The 24,751-nt window shown below is 40.2% G+C and overlaps 1 protein-coding gene across 1 annotated transcript in view; it reads left to right on the top strand.

Moving 5' to 3' along the window:
* The window catches only part of LOC134608791 (NFX1-type zinc finger-containing protein 1-like), a 161,503-nt gene that overhangs the window by 123,502 nt on the left and 13,250 nt on the right, over positions 1–24,751 (top strand). Inside the window, exons 10-16 of the mRNA XM_063451893.1 lie at positions 1,109–1,187; positions 8,534–8,575; positions 9,357–9,592; positions 13,613–13,752; positions 15,309–15,463; positions 21,671–21,816; positions 22,320–22,430. Coding sequence (XP_063307963.1) covers positions 1,109–1,187; positions 8,534–8,575; positions 9,357–9,592; positions 13,613–13,752; positions 15,309–15,463; positions 21,671–21,816; positions 22,320–22,430 — 909 coding nt within the window. The remainder of the gene's footprint in view (positions 1–1,108; positions 1,188–8,533; positions 8,576–9,356; positions 9,593–13,612; positions 13,753–15,308; positions 15,464–21,670; positions 21,817–22,319; positions 22,431–24,751) is intronic.

Below are 24,751 nucleotides of genomic sequence, written 5' to 3'. Positions count from 1 at the left end.
GGTGGTGAGGCTGAGGGTTGTGGGGTGCTGAGGGTGGTGGGAAGGGTGGTGAGGCTGAGGCTGGTGGGGTGGTGAGGCTGAGGGTGGTGGGGAGGGTGGGGAGGCTGAGGGTATTGAGGAGGGTGGGGAGGCTGAGGGTGGTGGGGGGTGCTGAGGCTGAGGGTGGTGTGGGGTGCTGAGGCTGAGGGTTGTGGGGTGCTGAGGGTGGTGGGAAGGGTGGTGAGGCTGAGGGTGGTGGGGAGGGTGGGGAGGCTGAAGTTGGTAGGGAGGCTGAGGGTGGTGAGGCTGAGGTGGTGGGGCTGAGGGTGGTGGGGCTGAGGGTGGTGGGGAGGGTGAGGAGGCTGAGGGGGTTGGGAGGGTGGTGAGGCTGGCTGAGGGCGGTAGGGAGGGTGATTAGGGTGGTAGGGAGGCTGAGTCCATACATACAGACACACACAAGCACATTAAGCCTACCTGTCACTGGAGCCTGTTGCTGGGGGTCAGGCAGCCATCTTCCATGCTTTCCAGCAGCAGCATGGGCTGCTGCTTAACGGTGGGGGCGGGGCTTGTGTGCGGGAGGCGGGGCTTTGTTTGGGGGCGGGGCCTGTGCCTGGGAGCCTGTCAGTGCTCCCTCCGGCCCCAGACAGCCCCCTGCACCGTTCCAGCTGCTCTGCCCTGCATTCCCTCGGGCTGTAACAGGCTGTTACAGCCCGAGGAAATATAATTTAAACACATAGCCAGTAGGGTTGCTGGCATTTGGGGGGGCACAAGGTGGGGCACAGCATGATGTAGGGGGGGCCATGGCCCCCTCTGCCCCCCCCCCCCCCCCTCATAGTAATCTGAGTTATAGGATCCATCAAGTGATCTAAATGTTGTTTTAGTGTCTGTTACATTTTGTCATGTTGCAATAGCACAAGTTCAGTGTGTTCTTACTTTTGGATTCTGTAAGAACCTTAAATATACTCTTTGCTCCACTTGTGCTCAATGAATGTAGGGTGTCGTGAGAACTTTATACTCTATCGAAATCCTGAAAACGAACAATGTACCAATGCAATGTAGGAAAACCACACTGACTTGTTACATTATATTGTTTTATTTTTAAATTCATCAGCATTGTTGTATTTTATAGGAATATATGGACAGCTCAAAAATCAGTGTCATGGTGGAATGGTTGAGCATCTCTACAGCAAACTATGCTTCAAGCCTAGGTAAGGTTTATTGATTTATCACATTGTGCTTCACAGAGACACAAGTGAAGAATTTGGATTGAATCACAATTCTATAAATAGGGAGTAGCTATAAAAAGTAATTACTAAATAAAAAAATCATTAAGCTGTAAGCAGCCTAGTTGAGTTTGGGAAGTGCAAACATAATTAAAATGCTAATTCTTTATTATATCTGATTAAAAGCAAAAGAAAATATTGTGTTCCTCAGCACCCAAACTAATCAATAAAACCAAATGTGTGAGTAGGAGTAAGACTTCCTATCAAGGACTTGGTATTGAGGTGAAAATCTGAATTTATGTTCTTACAATAGCATTAAACGTAAGCAAAAAATAAGCTCAAAAAATAAAATTCAAAAATGATTAGAGGCCTTCACCTCTGTATAACTGTCAGGGTTTGCTGGCTGTGCAGATACTACTGAAATAATTCTAGCCTGGCTCAAAGTTTCATCTATAGGGAGGATACAAAAAAAGACTGAGATAATGGAGTTAATAGGAGAAATGTAAATGACAGAGACAGATGATCCTTCCAAAATGGTACCTAATTTTCTATTATACCTAGCAAGAGAGTATAATCATCATACACTTACATACCAGTTTTACATTCAACTCACATATAACACCCCAAATAACTATAAAGTATAAAGAAAATAAAGTGAAACTCACAGTGTGGTACAAGAATAAAAAGATGAAGTAAAGTGCAAATAGCATGTACAGCACCTTTGTCAGGCTGACCTCATTGCTCAGTGCTAGAAAAAAGGAAAAAGAGAGAGAAATCAACAGCCAAAAACAGGGTACACTAAGAACGGTGGGTAACCTCTAAGACGTAACTAAACTGAAGAAGGACGCAAAGTTTAACCCTAAGGGGAACTAATCATTAGACATGTGCATTCGTTATCGGATGAATATGACTTTGTCTAAATTTTCTGACTCTTTCGTATTCATTTACTATAACATAAACAAAAGTCCTACATACAAATTATATATGAAACAAAAGGGCAAATGCCGAATGCATTACCTTTTCTTTTGAGTTTGTTTAGTTTATTACAAGCAGGGAGCTCGCGGCTCCCTCCTTGTAATATGTGATAATAGAAGCGGCAGGGAGCAGTGCTCCCCGCCACGTCCTAACTCCCCCATGCCCTCCTGTCATTCTATGGGGGTCAATATAGATTAAAATCTCCCGAATGCCCCTACTCACTATGCCGTGAGTAGGGGCCTGTCTACTAAACAGTAAAGTGGCTGTTAAAAAAAAAAAAGCTCCCCACTCCCTGAATCAAATAAAGGGGGACCTAGCACAGGTCTCCCATGGTGGGGCATCTTCTAAAAGAATTAACATGGGAGGGTGTCCTCCCCCAGCCCCCACATTCAATGGAACGGTGACCTAGGGTGCCCCCCAGTCCCCCACCCCTGATCAGCGTGTGGTGGCCCTAAATAACAAAAGAGGGGGGGCATACTTCCTCCCCCTGCCCCCACCCATGAGCGGCAGGTGGGGGCCCAAAGAATCAATAGGGGGGACCTATTGTCTTCTCCCCGTTCGGCCCCCACCCATGAGCGGCTGCCAAAAGTGACAAAAGGGGGGGCTATTGTCTCCCACCCTGGCCCCCACCATAATTAAATAAATAAATAAAGGGGGGACCTAATGTCCCCCCCCAGGTCCCCACCCATAAGCGGCAGGTGGGGACCTCAAATAATAAAGTGACTAGGGGTCCCCAAGTCCCTAGTCACTCCACCCCAATATAAATACCCTACCTGCCCCATCACCCTAATAATAGTGAGGGGGGGGCCAATAAACTAACACCCTGTAAAATAAAATTTCATACTTACTGTAACGGACCGTTTCACTTACAAGAGGATAAAACCCAGTTTAGGCGATATCCCCCTTTTTCATAGACCAGCAGCTACTGCAAGCACCAATCTCCCGGACTGTACAAATCTTCCAACTCCCGAACTGGAAACAAACGAACCCTGGAATAGCTGAACAGGAAATACATATAATCCGCTTACACTCCTGGCAGTCAGCATACAATCCAATTCCCCCAAAAACGAGACGACACATCGGTTTGAGGGTCAAGCAGAATCTCAGGTCTGGAACACCCAGCCTGCTTTTTATGACAGTTGTGCACATACAGGACACACCCAGGGGGAGGCATAAAACAACCAATCAAGTAACAGTACAACCCACACATCCCCTCCCCTAAGATAAGCAATTAACATAATTACTACATACAGTAAAAATACAGTCTCCACACATACTCTGTAACTTTAAAACCATACATCACATTCACATAATACATATCCATAATCAATCCATTCAGGGGAACAACATATTAAAAAATGGCATGAATCAGACCAGGGGTTCACAAGTTAGTAAAAGTATCTTTTGTTCCCCCTGGCTGGCAGTATTTTAATCAAACAGTAAAACAGCAAACAGTAAAAGTAAAAACATCCCCACAATGCACCCTGGCTTCCTCCCTTCTGCCCTGGAGATAATTGGAGAAGTAATCCAATTATCTCCCAGGTCAAAGACAAAACTCCATTACACATGTGGGGACCTAAATACAGGATTATGTTTTAAAATATATAAAGTCACTTTTATACATTAAACACAGACATGTAACATATCCCCAGATAGCTCAGGTCTGCGTGCACATTATTAGGTGAATGGCACGCAGACCACACAAATACAGTTTAATTGCCATGGAGCCAAAGTCTTTCCCATAGTCTTTCATTATATGAATAGGCTCCATGACATAGCTATCTGGGGGTATCACTGCTCACACAGGGCAAGTACCGAATGGCCCCACTGTGTTTAAAGGGCCAGAATGAGTGACATGCACTCTGTTAGGGCCGAATACGTTTTGTAAAAGGGCCCAATCTCCCAGGGCCATAGTCCAAAGGCAAGAGGCGGGCAAGCAGCCCCCTCCAAGGACACGTGGCGAGGTCGGTTTCGCCACACTTACCATTAGATGTCTTCTTTTTTCTTTTGTGTTCTTTCTTCAGCCCCAAAAAAGGCCAAATAAAGATCCATAAGTGTCCCGTCGCAACTGTTAAATTAAAAAAAAGGAACCGGAGCACACAAAAAAAATAAAACAGAAAAAATAATCCATGTTTACCCAGGGTGGGCTCTGTGCAGAATAAGCTTTTCAGGGTGGGGGAAAGCCTTATATAGGCTACCCACGCCCTGCAATTTGACTCAGAGCACTCTGATTGGTTGATTCCAAGCCAACCAATCAGAGTCCTCTGGCAGGTAAATGAAGAGATTTACCTGTCAGTCTTTTCATTTACCTGTCAGAGCACTCTTATTGGTTGACTTAAACCAACCAATCAGAGCGCTCTGAGTCAAATTGCAGGGCGTGGGAAGGCTTTATAAGCCTTTCCACGCCCTGCGGAGCTCAGTCTGCGCGGTGCCCTCGATTGGGTAAAGATGGATTATTTTGGGGGGCGTCAGGCTTTTCTTTTTTCTGCGTGTTTTTTATTTTTTTTGCGCTCGGGTTTTTGTTTTTTAAAGTTCGACGGACATTATGGCTTTTTATTTGACCTTTTTGAGGCTGAAAAAAGAAGGTTTAAGAAAAAAGAAGACATCTAATGGTAAGTATATATTTTTTTTATTTTTATTTACAGGTATATAGCTTATTGTTAGGGTGAGGGAGTAGGCAGGGTTTAATTTTATTGGGGAGGGGAGTGACTAGGGGTTTGGGGACCCCTATACACTTCTGGTGGGGGGGTATTTTTTATATTTACCCCTCATGGGTTAGGGCCGGGGGGGGGAGACAATAGGTGTTCCCCCCTTTTGTTACTTAGGGCCCTCACCCGCCAATCATGGGTGGGGGCCGGGGGGAAACAGTAGGTCCCCCCTATTGATACTTAGGGCCCCCACCTGCCACTCATGGGTGCGGGCCAAAGGGGGAAGACAATAGGTCCCCCCCTTATTGATAACTATGGCCCCCACTCATGGGTGGGGGCCAGGGGGAGACAATAGGTCCCCCCCCATTAACTAATTAGGGCCCCCACCCGCCGGTCATGGGTGCAGCCCAAAGGAAGACAATAGGTCCATTATTTATTTAATTAAGGTCCCACAGGTGGGGGCCTGGAGGTGGCACTATGTACCTCCCATGGAGGAATGGGGGGACCAAAATGATCTGTAAAGTGAGAGCAAGGTCCCTGGATATAAATCAGTATCTTATATAGAAGTGATAGAGAGCTCCGGTAAGAGTACGTGTAACCAATAGTTATAGCAAAAACAATAACTATAGTTATGCTGCAATATGAAAAAGTAGCTTTTTAGATCAGTAACACAGCCTTGTAGGGCTATTCCTATTAGGGACATGCGGGAGGATTTAACCTCCCTTTTTTTAATATGAGGGTCATAGTGACCCCCATTGGTTTAAAGGGGGGTTAGGAATTGTTAATATTTAAGGAGGGAACTGGTAGCGCTGCCGGCTCCATACTTGCTTTTTTTTTTTGCGCATGCGCAGTGTTATTTTTGTCATAATAGACTAAAACAAATTATTTTTTACCAAATTTCGTCCGAAAAACAAATGTTTTACGGATGACATTCGAAATGTTTCGAATTTAATTTTAATTTAGTACGAAGTCATTCGTCCAAAACGAAAATTTCACTGGTGCACATGTCTACTAATAATATTTGTCAGTAAAAATTCACACGAGGGACAGAAAAGTATTGGTCTACCAGATAGACATAGTACTGTCAATTTATGAACAAATGAAATAAAATAAAAAACACTTTATTAGATATGAGCAAAATTACAAAAGACCCCACTGTATCGCTACTAAAAACAAACCATCGATAATAGGTGTGCTCCACAACAATAAGTGATTATAGTGTATCTGTGCAGAAGTTAAACATTCCTTCCCACAGCTATTGTAAGGTACTTAGTCTAGTCGATAGAGCAGGGATGGGGAACCTTCGGCCTTCCAGATGTTTTGGACAACATCTCCTTTGATGCTTTGCCAGCATTATGGCTGTAAGAGAGCATTATGGGAAATGTAGTTCAAAACATCTGGAGGGCCAAAGGTTCCCCCCTCCTGCGCAAGAGGATTTGGTATAAATAATCCCAGTGGTTATAAAGCATATTACACTCAGTAGCTGGAAAGTAACTACAGACAAGCAGAGATATCAATCAAAAACACCTACACTGAATAATCAGTTTTATTATCTACAAAAGACTATCTTGTCCATAAAAGCAACAGTATAATATCAAAAGTGGTGCATATAGCTCAATAGCTGGAATGGGTGGTCTATAAGTGCAGCTATGTATATTCTAAAGATTATTAGCTCACACATGTGTTGATGTCCTGCTCCCTTAGGAAATATATATAATAATGGGGAAAGAGATAGACTACAAAAAAAACAGCGCATGAACAGCAACCAAAATAATGTACAATTGTCCAGTAGGAAAAGGTAGAACCTAAGTGACAATTACCGTAAGTGTCTCCACTCCAGGTGCTATGAGAGCAGTATGGTAATATAAGGCGTCTCTTAAAGGAGCACTATACCGCCAGGAAAACAAACTTGTTTTCCTGGCACTATAGGGTTATTAGGTCCCTCCTCCCTCATGGCCCCCCTCCCACTGGGCTGAAGGGTTAAAACCTTAATCCAGCACCAGGCTCCCTCGGCGCTGGTGACCTCTCCTCTCCCTGCCAACGTCGTTTCGAATGCGCATGTGCGGCCAGAGTCGCGCGCACATTCAAACCGCCTATAGGAAAGCATTACTCAATGCTTTCCTATGGACGTCCAGCGATTTTCGCATTGAGGATTGCGGAAGCGGCCTCTAGTGGCTGTCATGGAGACAGCCACTAGAGGCTGGATTAACCCTCAATTTAAACATAGCAATTTCAGAGTATACAGCTGCAGGGTTAAAAATAGGGGGACCTGGCACCCAGACCTCTTCATTGAGCTAAAGTGGTGTGGTTGCCGATAGTGGTCCTTTAATATCTGTACCTACTCATATGGCTCAAAACAAATGGCTGCATAGAACCCCATGTGCCTTCTAGGGCACCTATCTCTAATCCCTGTGAGTAAAATTGCAGGCCACACATAACACTGAATACTCAATAGTCAAACATGATCACTTCTATTTAATAGTGATTAAAAATAATGCGGTAGAACGTTGCTGCATTCTCAAAAGTAGTAGGTCTATGTAAGGTCTAATACACCATTGTAGTCAAAGAGATGCAGCACAAGCCCCAATGAGTTTTCATTGATCAGTGCTTTTTATTTAGATTAAAGTTCAACTATTGGAACAGGAAAGAAGAACTTCTAAAGTAAACACACTATAAGGTAAAAATAGGGGTCACAGCCTGATGAGGTGTGGTTAGCTTTCATAAGTAAAGTGATTTAACTCCTACACCGCAGAGAATTCAGCAGAAAGACCGCAGGGGCATGATCTATACACCAAAACGGCTTCATTAAGCTAAAGTTGTTTTTGTGCGTAAAGTATCATTTTAGGACAAAACACATCCAGAGTTAAAAATTCACAAAGCGCAGCTTAGTTGAGGTGGCCCACTAGTGTAGCCAAAATTTATTAGTAGAGCATTCACAATAACAGGTGTTTCGGTACCCCTGTCCTTTTATCAATGCTAAATGCCCTTCATTTTTGCCCTTTGGGGCATTTAGCAGGGATAAAGGGACAGGGTCCTGAAACATGTTATTGTGAAAGCTCTGCTAATACATTTTGGCTACACTATTGGGCCACCTCAACTAAACTGCGCTTTGTGGATTTTTCACTTTGGATGCCCTATACTGTGCCTGCTGTTGGAACTACAGCGACTTTTACACATAAGCTGAACTAGGTTAGATTGTATTTTTCCTTCTGGCATATTGCTATACCACACTCTGATATCTTGTTTATAAGACAAAACACACTTTTGTATCTGGTCTGTTCCAGACTATATGTTTTCCGTGCTCATTTATTTAACATAGTTGCAAATCTATGCTGTTGAGCTAGACGTTACATCTGTATCAGTGTGATCTTGCTAAGGGAAGACATAGAAATGTGGCTGTTACCATCATGCTAAATTCCATGGGTAACATTGCATTCTAGGAGGATGGTAGTAACATTATACATGAGAAAAACAAAAGAGACACACGCGTAAAATGTGCTGTTTGATATATAGATATTGCACAGCTGTGTATTGTAGGAGCCTGTAAAATGTGTGATGGATGTTTAAACAGTGACAAGGTTCAGAGTTGTGTCTTGTAGATTCACCTTATGATATGTAGATATTGCACAGCATTACATTTAAGACGTTACATTTGTTGGCCTTGCTTTCGTGTTTATTAAATATAGATTTATGTTGTTTTTTTAACAGATTTCAATCTTTTGGACGAAGCATGTCTTGTTGATGAAAGTGGTAAGAATTTCTAAACATGTATTTATCCTTTTCATTTGTCATGGAATTTAAATGAAATTATACCCATACTACTCTCTCAGGCTTTCAATGCCTTCTCTTTGGTTCTTGTCAGTGTGATGCAGTAGATCACCAGTCTCCAAAATCAACTGCTTCAGCACATCAATTATATCAAATATTAATCCATTTAAAGTTACCTGTCCTTAAAATCAGTTGACTCCACCAAAACATTTATGCAATAATATTAAATCTGGTTAAGATCTGGTGATAAAATGCTGATGTCCACTATATTGTATACACCGCTTTGCCTCTTTGTGTGGATGTATGTGTGTACCAAACCTGTTCCCTTACAGTGCACACTTACCCTGTTTCCCCGAAAATAAGACATCTCCTGAAAATAAGCCCTAGCTTAATTTTTGGGGGATGCTCGTAATATAAGCTCTACCCTGAAAATAAGCCATAGTTGCTAGTTTGCTAATCTATGTTAATGGAATTTTCAGGGATTCCATTCGCGAGTAGGATAATCTATGTTCGGTGTAGTTTTCCCAAACATAGATTTGCGGGATTCTATTCTCAAGTAAGATAATCTATGTTCGGCAATGTTTCGATGAACATAGACCTGCTTTCTAGTATATGCTTGCTACCATTTTCCCCCTGAAATAAGACATCTCCCGAGAATAAGCCCTAGTGTGTTTTTGAGGGGAATAATTAATATAAGACCCGGTCTTATTTTTGGGGAAGATGGTACTATGGAAATTAACAGAGAATTCACATTTTATTGCAGATGACTCATTTAGTAATTCCAATGTTTTGGAGGAAGAAACAAACGAAGATTTCATAAAAATTGATGAGGAAGCTGAGTTGGCAGAAAGAGAACGCATGATTGAGGAAGATGATGATGTCAAACAGCAGATCTTGATGGCTCAGCGAAGAGCAGCAAGAACAAAAAGAGAAATCCTGGCTTTTATACCCGATGAAAATGACGTTGGTGACCAAGGCACGGAAGAAGAAGAGTGGCAGGTAATATTTGATCACTTTTCTAAATATAACTGCAACAGAACACTGTGAGCAATACTTTTCAATCAGTATTAAATCGGACCTATCCAATGTGCCATTTACTACTGAGCTACGTATTTTCATTATTCAAACAGTTGTGGAGATACTGCATGTCATAGTTAGGGGCTATGCTAAAATTAGTTCACCAAACTACAGGCCTTGTACCTAATTCATATAATTTGCATTATCATTGCATTATCATTGAACGAAACTCTTTATCTGACTGCCAGTGGCTGAAACACAGGCTTATGCTGTCACTGTGCTTGATAGGCTTTGAGTAGTTCTAGGGTTAGAATGGCATGTACGTAAATTTATACATTTTAATTTACAACATTCATGCAGCATTGCTATGGTATAAACTAGCAACTGATCAAATAAGCACGATTTTCTATTTAGTAACTATACCATAACTATACCATAGCTAGCTATCAACTTATTGAGCATATCCGCTCATCCTATATGACTATATGTGTTTGGTGGGTAAAGTACAGACCTTGTAAACACCTGCTGAACAGGACTTTATGAGATAAGAAAAAATGCATTAAAGACCAAAATAAGGCTTTGTGACCGATTGAGCCTCTTCTTGGTCCTCTAGCTGCTAATGCATAATTTTTCAATTCATTAAGTGTTCTTGCATAGCAAGACCACTTAATGTTATCTCACATATATATTATTAAGTGTTCTTGCATAGCAAGACCACTTAATGTTATCTCACATATATATTATTCTTATTCTTATTATAGCCAAATTTACCACCCTAACTCCTCCCACAGTTTTTACACTACATAATATACCAAAACGTACGGATTGTTCCCGATTGGATTGCTATTACTTTGTGGAACGTTTTGCCGAATGGTTCACGGAATATCGTCGTTCTTGTGGCGAAATTGGTCCCATAGGAATGAATGACAAAATGTTCAAAACTAGAGTGGGAGCTGGCAAAAGCTGAAAAATCAGGACATGATTTCTAAACTGCCACCACTCCCTCATTTTCAAGCCCACCTACACAAATCTTATATCAAAATGTTCAGCTATCCCTGCTGCCACTAATAAAGCCATAGTCCTGATAGTTTTCACAATATGACCATTTGTTTGCAACTCACGCCGTCCATTGACATTCATTGAAACTCCACTCTAGCCAGGTCAAATTTGAAGGGCAATTTCTAAACTGTGACTGTGCCTTCATTTTTAATATGTCAGAGACATACTATGCATCAGAATGTAGGTCTGGGTCTTGTGATTCCCACAATGTAAAGCTGTAGGATGTATAGTTTTTAAAATACGACCGTTTGAAGATGGCAACCGCCAAAATACTCTGACATGTGCCAGGCTGGAGCAGCACGTGATGTCATAGACAGGGCCTTTTGTACACCTGCTAATGTTTTTATAAATGTATGTTTTAATGTAACTGTGAAGCACTTTGGGCAACAACGTTGCAATTAAATGTGCTATATAAATAAATAATAACAGTTACTCCGCACACTCCAGTTGTAGACTACTGGTGGAGGCAAGAACACTTCACACAATTTCCCCAGAAATTGTAGCTGTTCTAGTTATCTATATAATGATTTCAAAAGGGGAGATCACTGTTGTGTCCCTCTAATGTCCCATTCGATTGGCTTTGTTTTAATAGTGTGACCTTTTGAAAGAAAAAGTAAAACAAAGGTTCTATTTCCTACCATAGGAAAGAGCTTGGTATATTTGGGGGAATCCCTCGGTTTTTTTGCTGTCTCCTGGCACATACTAGTGACAGGTAGGCTGAGGTTCCAAGGGAGGCTGTACTAGCAACTATGTATCTCCACAATTGCAATCTTGCTTAGAAATTTGATACACTAGCAGTTTTTTTGATTGCTGTTGCAGCCTGTATTCCATTAGGTTCCCAGCCATACTGGTCCGCCAGTTTACATTTATAGTCGCAGACTACTATCATTTTGTTTTTAACCCTCACTGTGTGGGGTGATTTAATAGGTGGTGTGTTTTTTTATATTATACTTCTTTTTTTCTTCATTTTGGATAATATTTGTCCTATTAAAGTCTTTGTTATTTTTTTGTTTTAACTGCTTTGATATTAAGACTGGGGGTAGTGGTTGTGAGACTAAGGACCCCGTTCCCACGGGGAGCCCTTCTCACTCCTTCTGTTTGTTGGTATATTCCACAAACATTTGTGCAGAATAATTCCCAATTTAATTAATGGTTTTGTTTCAACATTCCAATCCTCATCAGGATGGATCAAAATATTACAGGCTCTGTAACATTTGAGCCTTTCCTAAAGATAGAATGCAATTTGTATGCACTTTGCACTTTATTATCTGATTAGATAATCAAATCAGATTATCTGTGGGAGATGTCTCAGTCTGTGCAGGTAAAGCAGTCATCAGTTGTTGAAAGATTTTTAAAATGGAGACCATTAGGTAAGTATATAATGTACTTACCTTCTCCTTGACACCACCATAAAATCGGACATATCACTTTGGGGGGTCTTTGCAAAAAATGCAAAGACTCCACAATTGACGGTGCCACTTTTAGAGTATCAATTGAACAATTGAGGGAAACTTTTCTGTATCACAGAAGAATTTATTTTACAAATAAATATGAGCATGAGTTTTGGGATCCTCTTCCCTAATGTGTAACCAAACATTTACGGAAATAATTATTTAATCTTGTCAACGTTTGTAGCATTAATGTTTTTGTTTAGACATATAACATAAGAAGACTGTCAAATATTATTTACATAGAAGCAAAAGAAACATCTTCAAGATTTTAAAGTTATGCCTTTTAAATAATTTTTTAAAAAAAGAATATGTTAGAAGATCTACTTAAATGGACACTGTTGCACCAAAATAACTCATGCCCCTACAGGCTCACTGCTCAATTCTCTTCCATTTAGGAGTTAAATCACTTTGTTTACACACCTCTATTCACACCTCCCTGCATGTGAATTGCACTGCCTTCCTAAACACATCATGTGAAGAGAGATCTAATGTTTAAACATCATTTATTAAGCATTCTGTTTAAGCTAGAATGTATTTTCTCCTGCTATTTTAATAGCCTTCTAGAGCCTGCTGTGTGAGAGAGCAGGAGATAAAAACTTACATAATACGTTAATATCTGATTGAAAATGAAACCATTTTTATTATGCAGGCTGTGTGAGTCACAGCCAGGGTAGGTGTGGCTAGGACTGCATAAACAGAACAAAAGTGATTTTACTCCCAAATGGCAGAGAATTGCCAAGCAACAGAGCTAATATTTTGTGTAGGTGGCACATCAATTTTAATCAAGCATTTCTAAAATAAAATTACTTTGAATTGTTTGTAATATAACTTTTGAAAAGATTCCCTAAATGGACCAGTCTGGACACCATAACAACTTCATCCAAAAGTACCTGTTAAAAGCATTTTTTATGAATAGAGAGTCACTGATTGGCTGAGAGTATCAGCTGACCACTCAGAATGTCAGCAAGCTAAAGACAGAAGAGCAGATCCAGCACTGGAACAAAGACTTTAAGGTTAAACCAATCCAGAATGGATTCATCCCTAAAGGTGAGCCAGTGCCATGAACCTCCTGGCAATATAACAACTTAATTTAGATGAAGTTGTTATGGTGCCCGTAGTGTTCCTTTATCTTGCATATTCCACAGTATTCCAAAACTATGATGTATTGTCAACTGTAAAACTGCTTTATTCATCGGTGTGGTTTCAGCCCAGAGTTTAAATAACATATTTATATAGAGGTTTTGACCTAAGTGGGCTCATGCTGCTATTCTTCATAAAAACAACAGGGTATATAGATGTTACTGCTGTGCCAATGAGTGTAAGCACCATCCCATAATGATGTAGTGTCTTAGCGTCACAAAGTTTTATAATCAATGGATTCTGCAGCATTCTGTCTTTCTGAGATTAACTCACTTGATATCACTAACAAGATGTCACTGCACTTAATCTTGAGGTGACCTCTGCAAGTATTTAAACATGATATTATTTGTAGATGCAAAAAGACGTTAAAAAAAAGATGAAGAAACGGATAAAACATGAGCTTGACAAGACATCTCATATGGATGAAGCAACTTGCAATGAAATCGATGATATCTGGTCCCTACCACTTACAACCCGTTGGGAGGTATACAGGTAATATTTAATGATATTGATAGTGATGTTTTTTGTGTTGCTGTATTATGTGTTTTGTCTATGCTGAAGATCCCTGTTTGTGTTCAAACAGTGGGCACTGACATGAATTGTTGATATGTACTAACATGTTGCAATTGAAAGCATAAATGTAAAAATCAACTACATGTTAAAAAAAAAACAAATTCCATGTGATTTAATTAATTTGTGCTTTAACCTTCAGAGTCAGTAGTGTGAATATAATTGTGCCACTGTTAAAATAGTGAAGAATAGTGAACAAAACCAGACACAAAAATATCACTACTACTACCAGAATATAACTTTTTTAAAAAATCATACTGTCATATAGTAATAACAGTGTGATAAATTAGCTCTATATTATGAATATACTCATGCGATAATGAAATGTATTAACAATGATCTAGGTTTGGGTAGGGAACCTTTTAGTAGTACTGTGTTAAAACACGATCTTGAATCCAGTCAGTGGTGTTGTGTTCGTGGGAACCACGTGTGTGTGTTTGTTTGTGGGCTGTTTGTATTATTTGTATGAGGGGGAGGCTTCTCAAGTATATTGTGAGCTGCACTTAGTGTACTGCTATCACTACCTGCCTTACCCTAATCCTAGTAGTCAATTTTCAACACTCCAGTGTTGTGGACTACATATATACATATATGTAGTCCACAACATCTCCCCTGATGGTTACCTCCTTTTGCCCCATTCTTGTTATTGGCATATTCACTGTCTGAGCATTTTTATTTTATTATATATTTCCTTGATTGCCATTATCTATTGTATTAATTAAGAGTATAAATGACATTGCAGTATAAAAGATCACTATTTGATAAAAGTGGCCCTATTTTTTTTTTATACATAAATAGTAAGTGTCTTTATACATAAAACGTTTAGCTGATATTTCGTTTTTAATTATTATTTGTGCTATTCTGACCATATACCAGCTATAAACTTTATATGTTTTTAGTTTATACAATTTATAACAAGACCCCATGTGTATTACTTTAGGTAAATTATTTTTTTGTCTACCATGCTTTGTTGTATATTTACAATAGTGTTACCCAACTTGCTATTCTGACAATGTTTGAATTGTGGAGTGTTGAAAGGGAATTTCACATTTTAGGCCAATATAATTGAATTAAAAAAATAGCTGACTTTGTTTAGTTTGCAATTTGGCTAATGTGTCTTCAGTTTTGAAATTTAATTTGAATTAACAATTCACACCTTTTAATAACCCTACCAATGTTTTAGAGTACCCAGATATAGACTTGATTTAGCACAGGCCATAAAGTGGGGTAATGTTCTACAGACCCTTATGCTCAGACTTATTATATACTTAGTAATTTTGCACTTAGATGTTTTAACGATTTAGTGCTCTATAATAGCATTTAGTGTAGATTGTATGTATATATATATATATATATATATATATATATATATATATATATGTCATTGGTTTTATCAATATCTTCTAAAGCAAGGTATATTTTCCCTAACACTTCTTAATTAGAACAGTGGCATATTATTCTATTTATTGTTATTCTAGGTTGTGGAGAGCCAAATATCTCACTTCTATACGTGATGCCATCTTTACATTTGAGAACATATACCAGATATTGGTAAACAGATCAAATGAACTAAGAAGCCAGGAAGACCAATTAATTTTACAAGAGGCCGATATTATAGGCATGACCACAACAGGTAACCATGTAGATATGTAAAGAAGGCTGTTTTTTTTTTCTTTTTACAATTCATATTTATTTAATATTTTAAATTATATAAATAGACATACAGTCATATTCACATCATACAACTAGTGCGGATAATCAGAATAGTGTACAATTATTTATACAATCATATATTAGATAGAATTCAATCAGTATGCATTGACAAATATAAGCTTGCAACAAACAATACAGAAAATTGTGGATGGAGACTGGACGTATTCTAGAGAAAAGATTATTCCAATAGTATAGCGTCAAATCAACATAAAACATGGATAGCAGGGGAAAAGAGAAGAAAAAACAAAAAAAAACTTCATCCTCCAAAAATGTACAGTTACGTAATTAGAAATTTCTCCTTTTCCCCTTCCCTCACTATTTCTCAAGGCTCTGTGAAGGTCGGCAATCTTGGGGCTAGATCATTCACAGGGTGGGTTAGTTTAAAAGATCACTGGCATGGCCTGAAGCTTTCATAGTGTAAAATCCATCGATCCCATATTTTTTGTATATATTTAGAGTCTTTATTTCTTTATTAAAGTATAATTCTTCTGCCTCTCTCTGGAAATTTATTTGAGTTTTTATTTCGATCCCTGATGGAGTGGTTGTATTTCTCCAATGTCTAGCTAGACACATTTTCGCTGCTGCCAAGATGTTAACACATAGGTATCGATCGAATGTTCCTCTAACAGGTGAATCGATATGAAACAAGAATGCTTGTGTCGTAAGATTATAATCTAACAAGAAGAGGGTTATCAGCTGTTCTTCAACAAATTTTTTGATAGGAGCCAATCTCGGGCATTCCCACCAAATGTGAATTTGTGTGCCCGGATAGTTTTGGCAACGCCAACAAAAAATATCTGAATTTGTGTGAAACTTTGCAAGGTGTGTGGGAACCATATACCATCTCTGTGTTAACTTGAAGTATTGTTTATGTAGACTGATACAATGCATGGCGGTTCGCGTGATCCGCGAGGCATTGTTCCAAATCTCTAAAGAAACAGTAAAAGCACAGTCTCTCTCCCAACTGGAAGCAGCTTTAGATTTACTTAAGACAGTTTTCTTATTTAGAATATTGTCAATTGTAAAAAGAGCGCATTTCTACCTACATGGTGTGTCATATCTTGCTGAGAGGAGTGTATAAAATATAACTTTAATTAAATCCTTTTAAAAGAATGAAGTAATTAAATAAAGATAAAAGAAAAGATAAAAACAAAAACAATTATAGGAGGACAGTGCTTGTTAGTTTTGTAATTATAGCTATTATAGTAGTCACACTCAATTGTGTTATGGTTCACGTTCTCTGTAGCTCTGTATATGGATACAAGTAGCAGCTTGTGAAGTTTAGCAAACGTTTTTAGCTACTGTGTATCACTATATATATATATATATATATATATATATATATATATATATATATATATATATATAAAATGAGAAATACAGCAGTAGGAGGGCAGGGAAGCATAAAGATAAAGATATATATATATATATATATATATATATATATATATTTCTCACGGTAGGTATTGTAAATATACTATGGTACAGTTTTGACACAGATGTTATTGAATCCTTCTACCTCAATGAAAGTGAATCTCTAGTGCCTTCGAGGGCACCACTTAGCCAAAAACCTGCTCTGTTGCTGCACCCCCCTTTATATTATCGGTCCACTAGGGTAAATCTCTTTCCATCCTTATCTGTAAGAGCAAGTGAGCTTTAATTTGCTCCCATGATAATTCTTGGTTTTTTTTCCAATTGCGTGCGAGTATAATCTTATATGTAATAAAACAATGTATAATAAAGCTCTCATTATTTCGTGAGATGTTTGGCCAATGCATATGCAACAGTGCGACTTCAGGTTTCCTTTCTAAGATTACCTTTGTCTTATCCAAAATATATTTAAAGATTAAGTCTAATGCTATCTGAATATATGGACAGCTCCACCATATATGTATCCATGTAGTTTTTATAGATTTTTCTTTTTACAAATCTAAGCCGAGTTTAATTCCCAATTATTGTATTTCTTTGTTAGAACAATTTAATGTCATATTTTTCTTTTAAAGATAGATAGAATTAGAAATATAAAATTACATAATTAGAGTTTTTGAAAAATTAAGTTTATAATTTGAAAATAGACTAAATGTTTGAAGAATGTCATTTGCAACCATTATTCGTCCAACCATTATTCCTTTAATTGTAGCTGTCTTTCTTAATAAGGCCGCCAAAGTTTCCACTGTAAGAACATAATAGAGGGGGGTAGCAGACAACCCTGACATTTTGAATCTTCAAGTTCAGCGAATTAAAGAAAGGGTCAATGATCCTTGCAGAGGGAAACGTGTATAGTGAAATAGTCCTTTCAGCAAATGGGCCTGTAAGTCCAAACACTTGCAGAGTCTGAGCCATAAATCTCCATAAATAGACGTCTGAGGCCATAATAATAGATGGAGGTTTTTTATGGTGAATTTCATCTATGATGTTAAAGGAACACTATAGTCACCTAAATTACTTTAGCTAAATAAAGCAGTTTTAGTTGCATTCCCCTGCAATTTCACTGCTCAATTCACTGTCATTTAGGAGTTAAATCACTTTGTTTCTGTTAATGCAGCCCTAGCCACACCTCTCCTGGCTATGATTGACAGAGCCTGCATGAAAAAAACAACTGGTTTCACTTTCATACAGATGTAATTTACCTTAAATAATTGTATCTCAATCTCTAAATTGAACTTTAATCACATACAGGAGGCTCTTGCAGGGTCTAGCAAGCTATTAACATAGCAGGGGATAAGAAAATCTTAATTAAACAGAACTTGCAATAAAGAAAGCCTAAATAGGGCTCTCTTTACAGGAAGTATTTATGGAAGGCTGTGCACGTCACATGCAGGGAGGTGTGACTAGGGTTCATAAACAAAGTGATTTAACTCCTAAATGGCAGAGGATTGAGCAGTGAGGCTGAATGGGGCATGTTCTATACAACAAAACTGCTTCATTAAGCTAAAGTTGTTCAGGTGACTATAGTGTCCCTTTAATGACTCTGCGGGTGTTATCCTCCCCTGATCTGCCTACTACGAAGCCTACTTGATCAGGATGTATCAAATTGTGATTTGATACAAAGATCTAAAGATGTTGCTTCCATAAAGAAAAAAATCGATTCGGGAATATGAGTCATGAGGGTTTGAAAAGAAAGCGAAATCTCTTTCCTCAGGGTGTTGTATTCGCCATATGTCATATAGATTGTATCTATATATAAACTGAGCTAAACTTTGCTCAGATCTCTCTTGTTAATTTTAGTATTTTTAATTAATCTCTTTCTGTCTAACTGAGAGCAAGTTATACAATTTAAGTCTCCTGTCAAAACAAGAGTACTCTTAGAAATCTGTTCCACTATTTGCATGGTAGAATCTAAAAAAAATTGTTGGATGGTCCGAAGATGCATATAAGTTCACTAGAGTAAATGTGATATCATTTATCTTACAAATGAAAATTAAATATCTCCCTATATCAGAAGAAACATTGTGAATATTTTCAAACTTTACCCCTGAGGATATTATTATGGCCACCCCACGTTTTTCTTCCTACCCAAAAAGCTAGATGTATAAATATTTGGATATTTACGGTAATTCCATAATCCATTCTATGCATAGGCGTGCGCACAGGGTGTGCCGGGTGTGCCTTGGCACACCCTAATCCTCGTGGCACGCCTATGGAGTGAGACCGGCAGGGGAGATCTCAGGATCTCCCCTGTCGGTTCATGCATAGCCGGCGCTATCCGAGCGCCGGCTCTGCTCTAAGCCTCCCCTCACCGACCCACAGGCAGTGACGGAGGTAGGAGAGGACCCGGGGAGCTCTTGCCAGCAGCTCCGCCGGGTTCCTCTTGCGAGATCTGAGCGTTGCCTCGGCAACGCTCAGATCTCGCGAGAGTGAACTCTAGCACCGCAGGCTAGAGTTCACTCACCACTGGACCACCAGGGAAGGCAGAAAGGATCCCCCCTCCCTACATAAGGTAATAAGGAAGGGGGGATATTAAGTAATCTGCCACCGCCTCCACTGGACCACCAGGGAAGGCAGCAGCACGGTCCCCCCTCCCTACATAAGGTAAGAAGGGAGGATATTTATTAACTAATCTGCCCCCACCTCCACCCCCACAAATCACCCACACATACAGCACACACATACAGCACACAAACAGCACACACACAGCACACAAACAGCACCCTCACACAGCAAACTAACAGGACCCTAACAAACACACACAGCACACTACCAGTACCCTCACACACACACAGCACCCTCACACACAGTACATTGACAGCACCCTCACAAGCGCACGCACACACACACAAACAGCACCCTCACACACAGTACATTAACAGCATCCTCACAAGTGCACACACACACACAAACACCCTCACCCACATACCACACTACCGGCACCCTCACACACATCACACTAACAGCACCCTCACACAGCACACACACACACACAGCAGCGTGTGCTTGTGCTTTAGGGTGCACACCCTAATGCAATAGGCTGCGCACGCCTATGATTCTATGTGTCTTTCCAATGTGTCTCTTGAGTAAAAGCAATGTCTATGTGGTGTTTAATCAAAATCTGAACACACAGGCAATGTTGATAAAATCTCCAATAATTTATTTTGTGTGTGTACATCGTTATTTTTGTTGTGCATAAGATAACATTGCAGCTTACTAAGCCACGTCAGCAAAGTCAAGCATAATAATATCAACAAAGCATAACATAGGTATGGCATTGAGATCATGGCACAATTCTTTTAATATATGGCGAAAACAGTTGTCATAACTGCAATTAGACACTATTGTTATAGAGGAAGAGGACAAGACATGGAGATTAAAAATAGTAAAATGTTACAGGAGTATGCTGCAGTAAGTACTATGCAACTGGGTATGGAACGTGCACTAAGGCTAAAGAACTGTGTGGCACTATGTGGCATGCTCTAAGGTTTAGCCTATGCTAGCCACAGGGATAATTATTTTAAGCAGGCATCGTCCGCAGGGTGTATCATTATAGGAGTACCAAGGGAGCACCATCCTCGCATTCCAGGCCTGTTTTGGGACCAACACCTTTGAGCCATTGACTCGGGTGTCTCTGAAGCCAGAGTCCTTCACCCGTGAGGGGCAAATTAAGTCTTGGATGATCTGGGTCCTGGTAAGGCCCCACTGGTGTAGTTGGTGACATTTGGGCAAGCCCTTCGTGGCCCCTTAGTCCGGGTGGGCAGCTTTAGTGGGTGACTCGCTTCAGAACAATTATGTTGCCTCTTGATGTCTCAGGCCAGCGTTGACAGACTTCCACTGTAGCTGGAGTGCCATCAGTGGGTTTCCAAGCGAGCCCAGACTGTGGGTAGAATGTAGCCCATTGTGCTCACCGGTTCAGTAGATCAGCCACTTCCCCCGGTCACCGTGTATGGAAATCCACAGATTCAGAATGTGGGTAGCGCTTCTCGGACTTCAGTTTTCTGGATAGGAAACTTTGCAGGTAAGTATAGTGTCGGTCAACAGCATGAATGAGTTGTGTCTGCGTCGCTCAAAGGTGATTTAGCCGGTTTTGGAGGGCTATAGTGCTGGAGAAAAAGCACCCGGCCATGTTGAGTGTCTGGCCCCACCCCCTCCAGTAAATTTTTTAACAACATTAAATAAACAGCATAAGGAAGGAGAGAAAAGGAAATAAAATTGAACATACAAATATAAGTGCCCCTTTGTAAAGAAAGGATGACACAGGTCCTCACACGTTAGAATAAAATGTTTAAAACGTCTTTTACATTTCTGCATTGAACACTCCGCAGATCAGGAAGTTACCTAAACATCTCAATTTTCAGCATTTTTACTTTTCTAAAAACCTGGCAGTTTTATTTAGTTTTTGACAGCCTACACTTCAAAGTTAGTTTTTTTTTTTTGGACAAAAAAAGATGCAGGCTTTTAAGGAAAGGTGCTGTATACTGTAGATATGAACAAAATATCAATGGGGACTTGTACTAAACTATGATCACTGACTAGGAGAGGAAGTAGAAATATGTTTTGTTACTTCCCAGCAAATGTTACTGTAACAGCACTTGCACAGCTGCTGTAATTTTTAAATTCATCTAATTGTGCTTTATTTCTTCATGTTTATGCTTTAGATGAATACTTGTTTTTAATAAGCCACTTCCAACTTTAGGCGCCGCCAAGCATCGAAAACTACTTCAAACTATCCAGCCTAAAATTGTGGTGGTTGAAGAAGCAGCAGAGGTTTTGGAGGCTCACATTGTTACAACACTGAGCTCTGGTTGCCAGCATCTTATCTTGATTGGAGATCATCAGCAGGTATGCATTGACTTGATACCATATTCCTGTCTCTTGGGCACCCCCATTCCTTCAAAACAAAAAAAGATATAGACACACAAATCCTCCCACCTCCTGCCCCCACCCCCACCCCAAAATATATTTATATATTTTTATTTTTTTCTACCTAAGCTGGGAAAGCTGGAGTGGATCCTTATTCCCAGTGGCCAGTGCGGAGCTGCTGTGATCACTGGTGCATTGGTTGCACTGCACTTGACGCCGGGGCAGTGGAGCTGTGCAGGCAGGGCACAGTGCAATCACAGCTCTCTCACCAATGGGGCACAAAATGGGCAGTGTCTAATTGGAAATCCGGGTCTGGTAGCACAATTGTGGGAGGGTGCTCATATAACAGTATTGCTAAAGATTGTCTTAATTAAGCCCTAAAATGCAGTACTAAGATTGTAATTTGCACTCTTTTAGAATGGCATATGCAATGTGTACTAATACATTTGTAAATTAACATCTCTTGTGATTTTGTCTCTTAGCTCCGTCCAAGCACGACAGATTATGACCTAGCAAGAAATTTCAACCTTGAAGTTTCTATGTTTGAGAGGCTGATCAAGATGAATATTCCATATGTTCGTCTTGACTACCAGGTATGTTAAAAATACTATTAGGGTAAAGTAGAGCAAGAATATTCCATTTGCATTTTTAGGGACAAATGTTTTTCATAATAACATAAATTCTTCATTGCTGTTATGAGTATTTTCCTTATCATCCATCTAACTCTTTTTCTGTCCATTATTACTTACACTACTTAGTACCTCTATTTTTGTAACCTTCAAGTCTTTTTCCAAAACATGCTTTCCCTCTATTTGGGGAAAGTTTGGGACTGAATACTTTTATGAGAAAGATTACGGAAAATTTTATCATACTTACCGTAATTTTCTTTTCCTGGCTATTATTCATGGCAGCATCACTTATGGGTAGCTCCGCCCCAATCAGGAACAGGACAGGATAAAATCAATTAATCAGACCAGGCTGGGTATAAAAGGTCCCTCCTCCTTCCATCCCACAGTCTAGTCCTAAAGCAAAAAACAAAAACAAGGGGGGGTTCGTTGATGCTGCCATGAATAATAGCCAGGAAAAGAAAATTACGGTAAGTATGATAACATTTTCCGTATTCCTGGCTAATCATGGCAGCATCACTTATGGGTAATACCCAAGCTTCACCATAGGGTGGGAAAAAACAAGACAAACACATTCACCAGATGATGCTGAAATTTTTTTTTTAATCTATATAGATTCAACAGAGGACAGAACACCTCTACCAAAGGACGTAGAGGCCGAAGCCAAATCCAGTTTATAGTGTTTGATGAAAGTGAGAGGAGAAGACCACGTAGCTGCCTTACAGATGTCTTCAGACGGAACCTCTGCCCAGTTAGCCCATGATGTTGCTAAGGCCCTCGTAGAGTGTGCTTTGATCCTACTAGGAGGAACCAGGTCTTTTAACTGGTAAGCCTTGACTATGGTATTGGAAATCCAACGTCTCAAGGTGGAAGTAGAGGCTGCCTCCCCTCTCCTGGATCCAATCGGTAGAACAAAAAGCTGTTGAGACCTCCGAAACTGACTAGAAGCATCTATGTATTTAAGCAGGCACTGCCTGACATCCAATTCATGAAGTTTCACTTCCTCTGGCGTAGAAGGAGAAGGATAAAAGGAAGGAATAACAATTTCCTGTAGGATGTGGAAATTCGAGACGACTTTAGGTAGAAACTCTTGTCTAGGTCTCAAGATCACCCTGTCGTGAAACACTTGAAAGTGATTTTCATCGCAGGAAAATGCATGAATTTCAGACATGCGCTTTGCCGTAGTGACAGCTACCAGAAACAATGTCTTATATGTCAATAAGACCAAACCCAGCTCATCTAATGGAGCAAAGGGTTTTTCAGCCAATGCCTCCAGAACCATAGGTAAATTCCACGGAGGAGAGTAGTTCCTATTTGGAGGCCTTATGCGGATGGTAGCTTTAAAGAATCTGGCAATCAGAGGATCAGATGCCCAGGACTTGTAGCAGAGCGCAGATAAAGCCGAAGCTTGGACCTTAATAGTGCTAAGACTCAGTCCTTTATCCAGGCCTGTATGGAGAAAATGTAGAATATCGATGTTAGACGGCTGAAGAAAATCCACACTATTTAGTAGAGACCAGGAACGGAATACTTCCCATATCCTATGGTAGCAGGAAGAGGTTGATACCTTTCTGGATTTTAGGAGCGTAGATGCCACAGCTTCAGAGATCCCTTGAGCTAGAAGTCTCTCCTTTTCAAGAGCCATGCCCCCAATTTCAGCTGGCTGGGGTTGGGATGAACTGCTGGTCCCTGAGTCAGGATGTTTGGGCTGAGAGGGAGAGGCCAAGGAGGTTCCAGGCTCATCTTGTTTAGAAGGGGAAACCAAGGTCTGCGAGGCCAGATAGGGATAATGGCAATGACCTTGAGGCCTTCCTTCCCTACTTTCCTCAGTAGCCGGTAAATCATAGGTAGTGGAGGGAACGCGTACCCCAGATCGAATTCCCATGGAAGAGACAGGGCATCCTGTCCTACAGCTCGGAGATCTGCATGAAGGGAGTAATACCTCCTCACCTGAGTATTCCGGTATGAAGCCATCAGGTCGATCTGGGGTACACCCCACCTTAGGGTGATTGAGTGAAACAAATCCGGGTGCAGTTTCCATTCTCCTTGGAGAATCCTCGTTCTGCTGAGGTAATCCGCCAAAAGATTCTCTGGTCCTGGAAGATATACCGCTTTTAGGCCTTGTAACCGTAGTTGGGCAAACTTCATTATCGGGGATAATTCCATCAGAAGAGAATAGCTTCGAGTGCCTCCCTGATGATTTATGTAGGATGCCACAGCTCTGTTGTCTGTATGTATCCTTACCCAGGCATGCCTTATAAGAGGACGGAACCCTATTAATGCCTTGA

This window comes from Pelobates fuscus, chromosome 4 (assembly GCF_036172605.1).
Source record: "Pelobates fuscus isolate aPelFus1 chromosome 4, aPelFus1.pri, whole genome shotgun sequence".
In the NCBI taxonomy this organism is placed as follows: domain Eukaryota; kingdom Metazoa; phylum Chordata; class Amphibia; order Anura; family Pelobatidae; genus Pelobates; species Pelobates fuscus.
The sequence above is the reverse complement of the archived record's forward strand: the minus strand, read 5'-3'. Positions and strand labels throughout refer to the sequence as shown.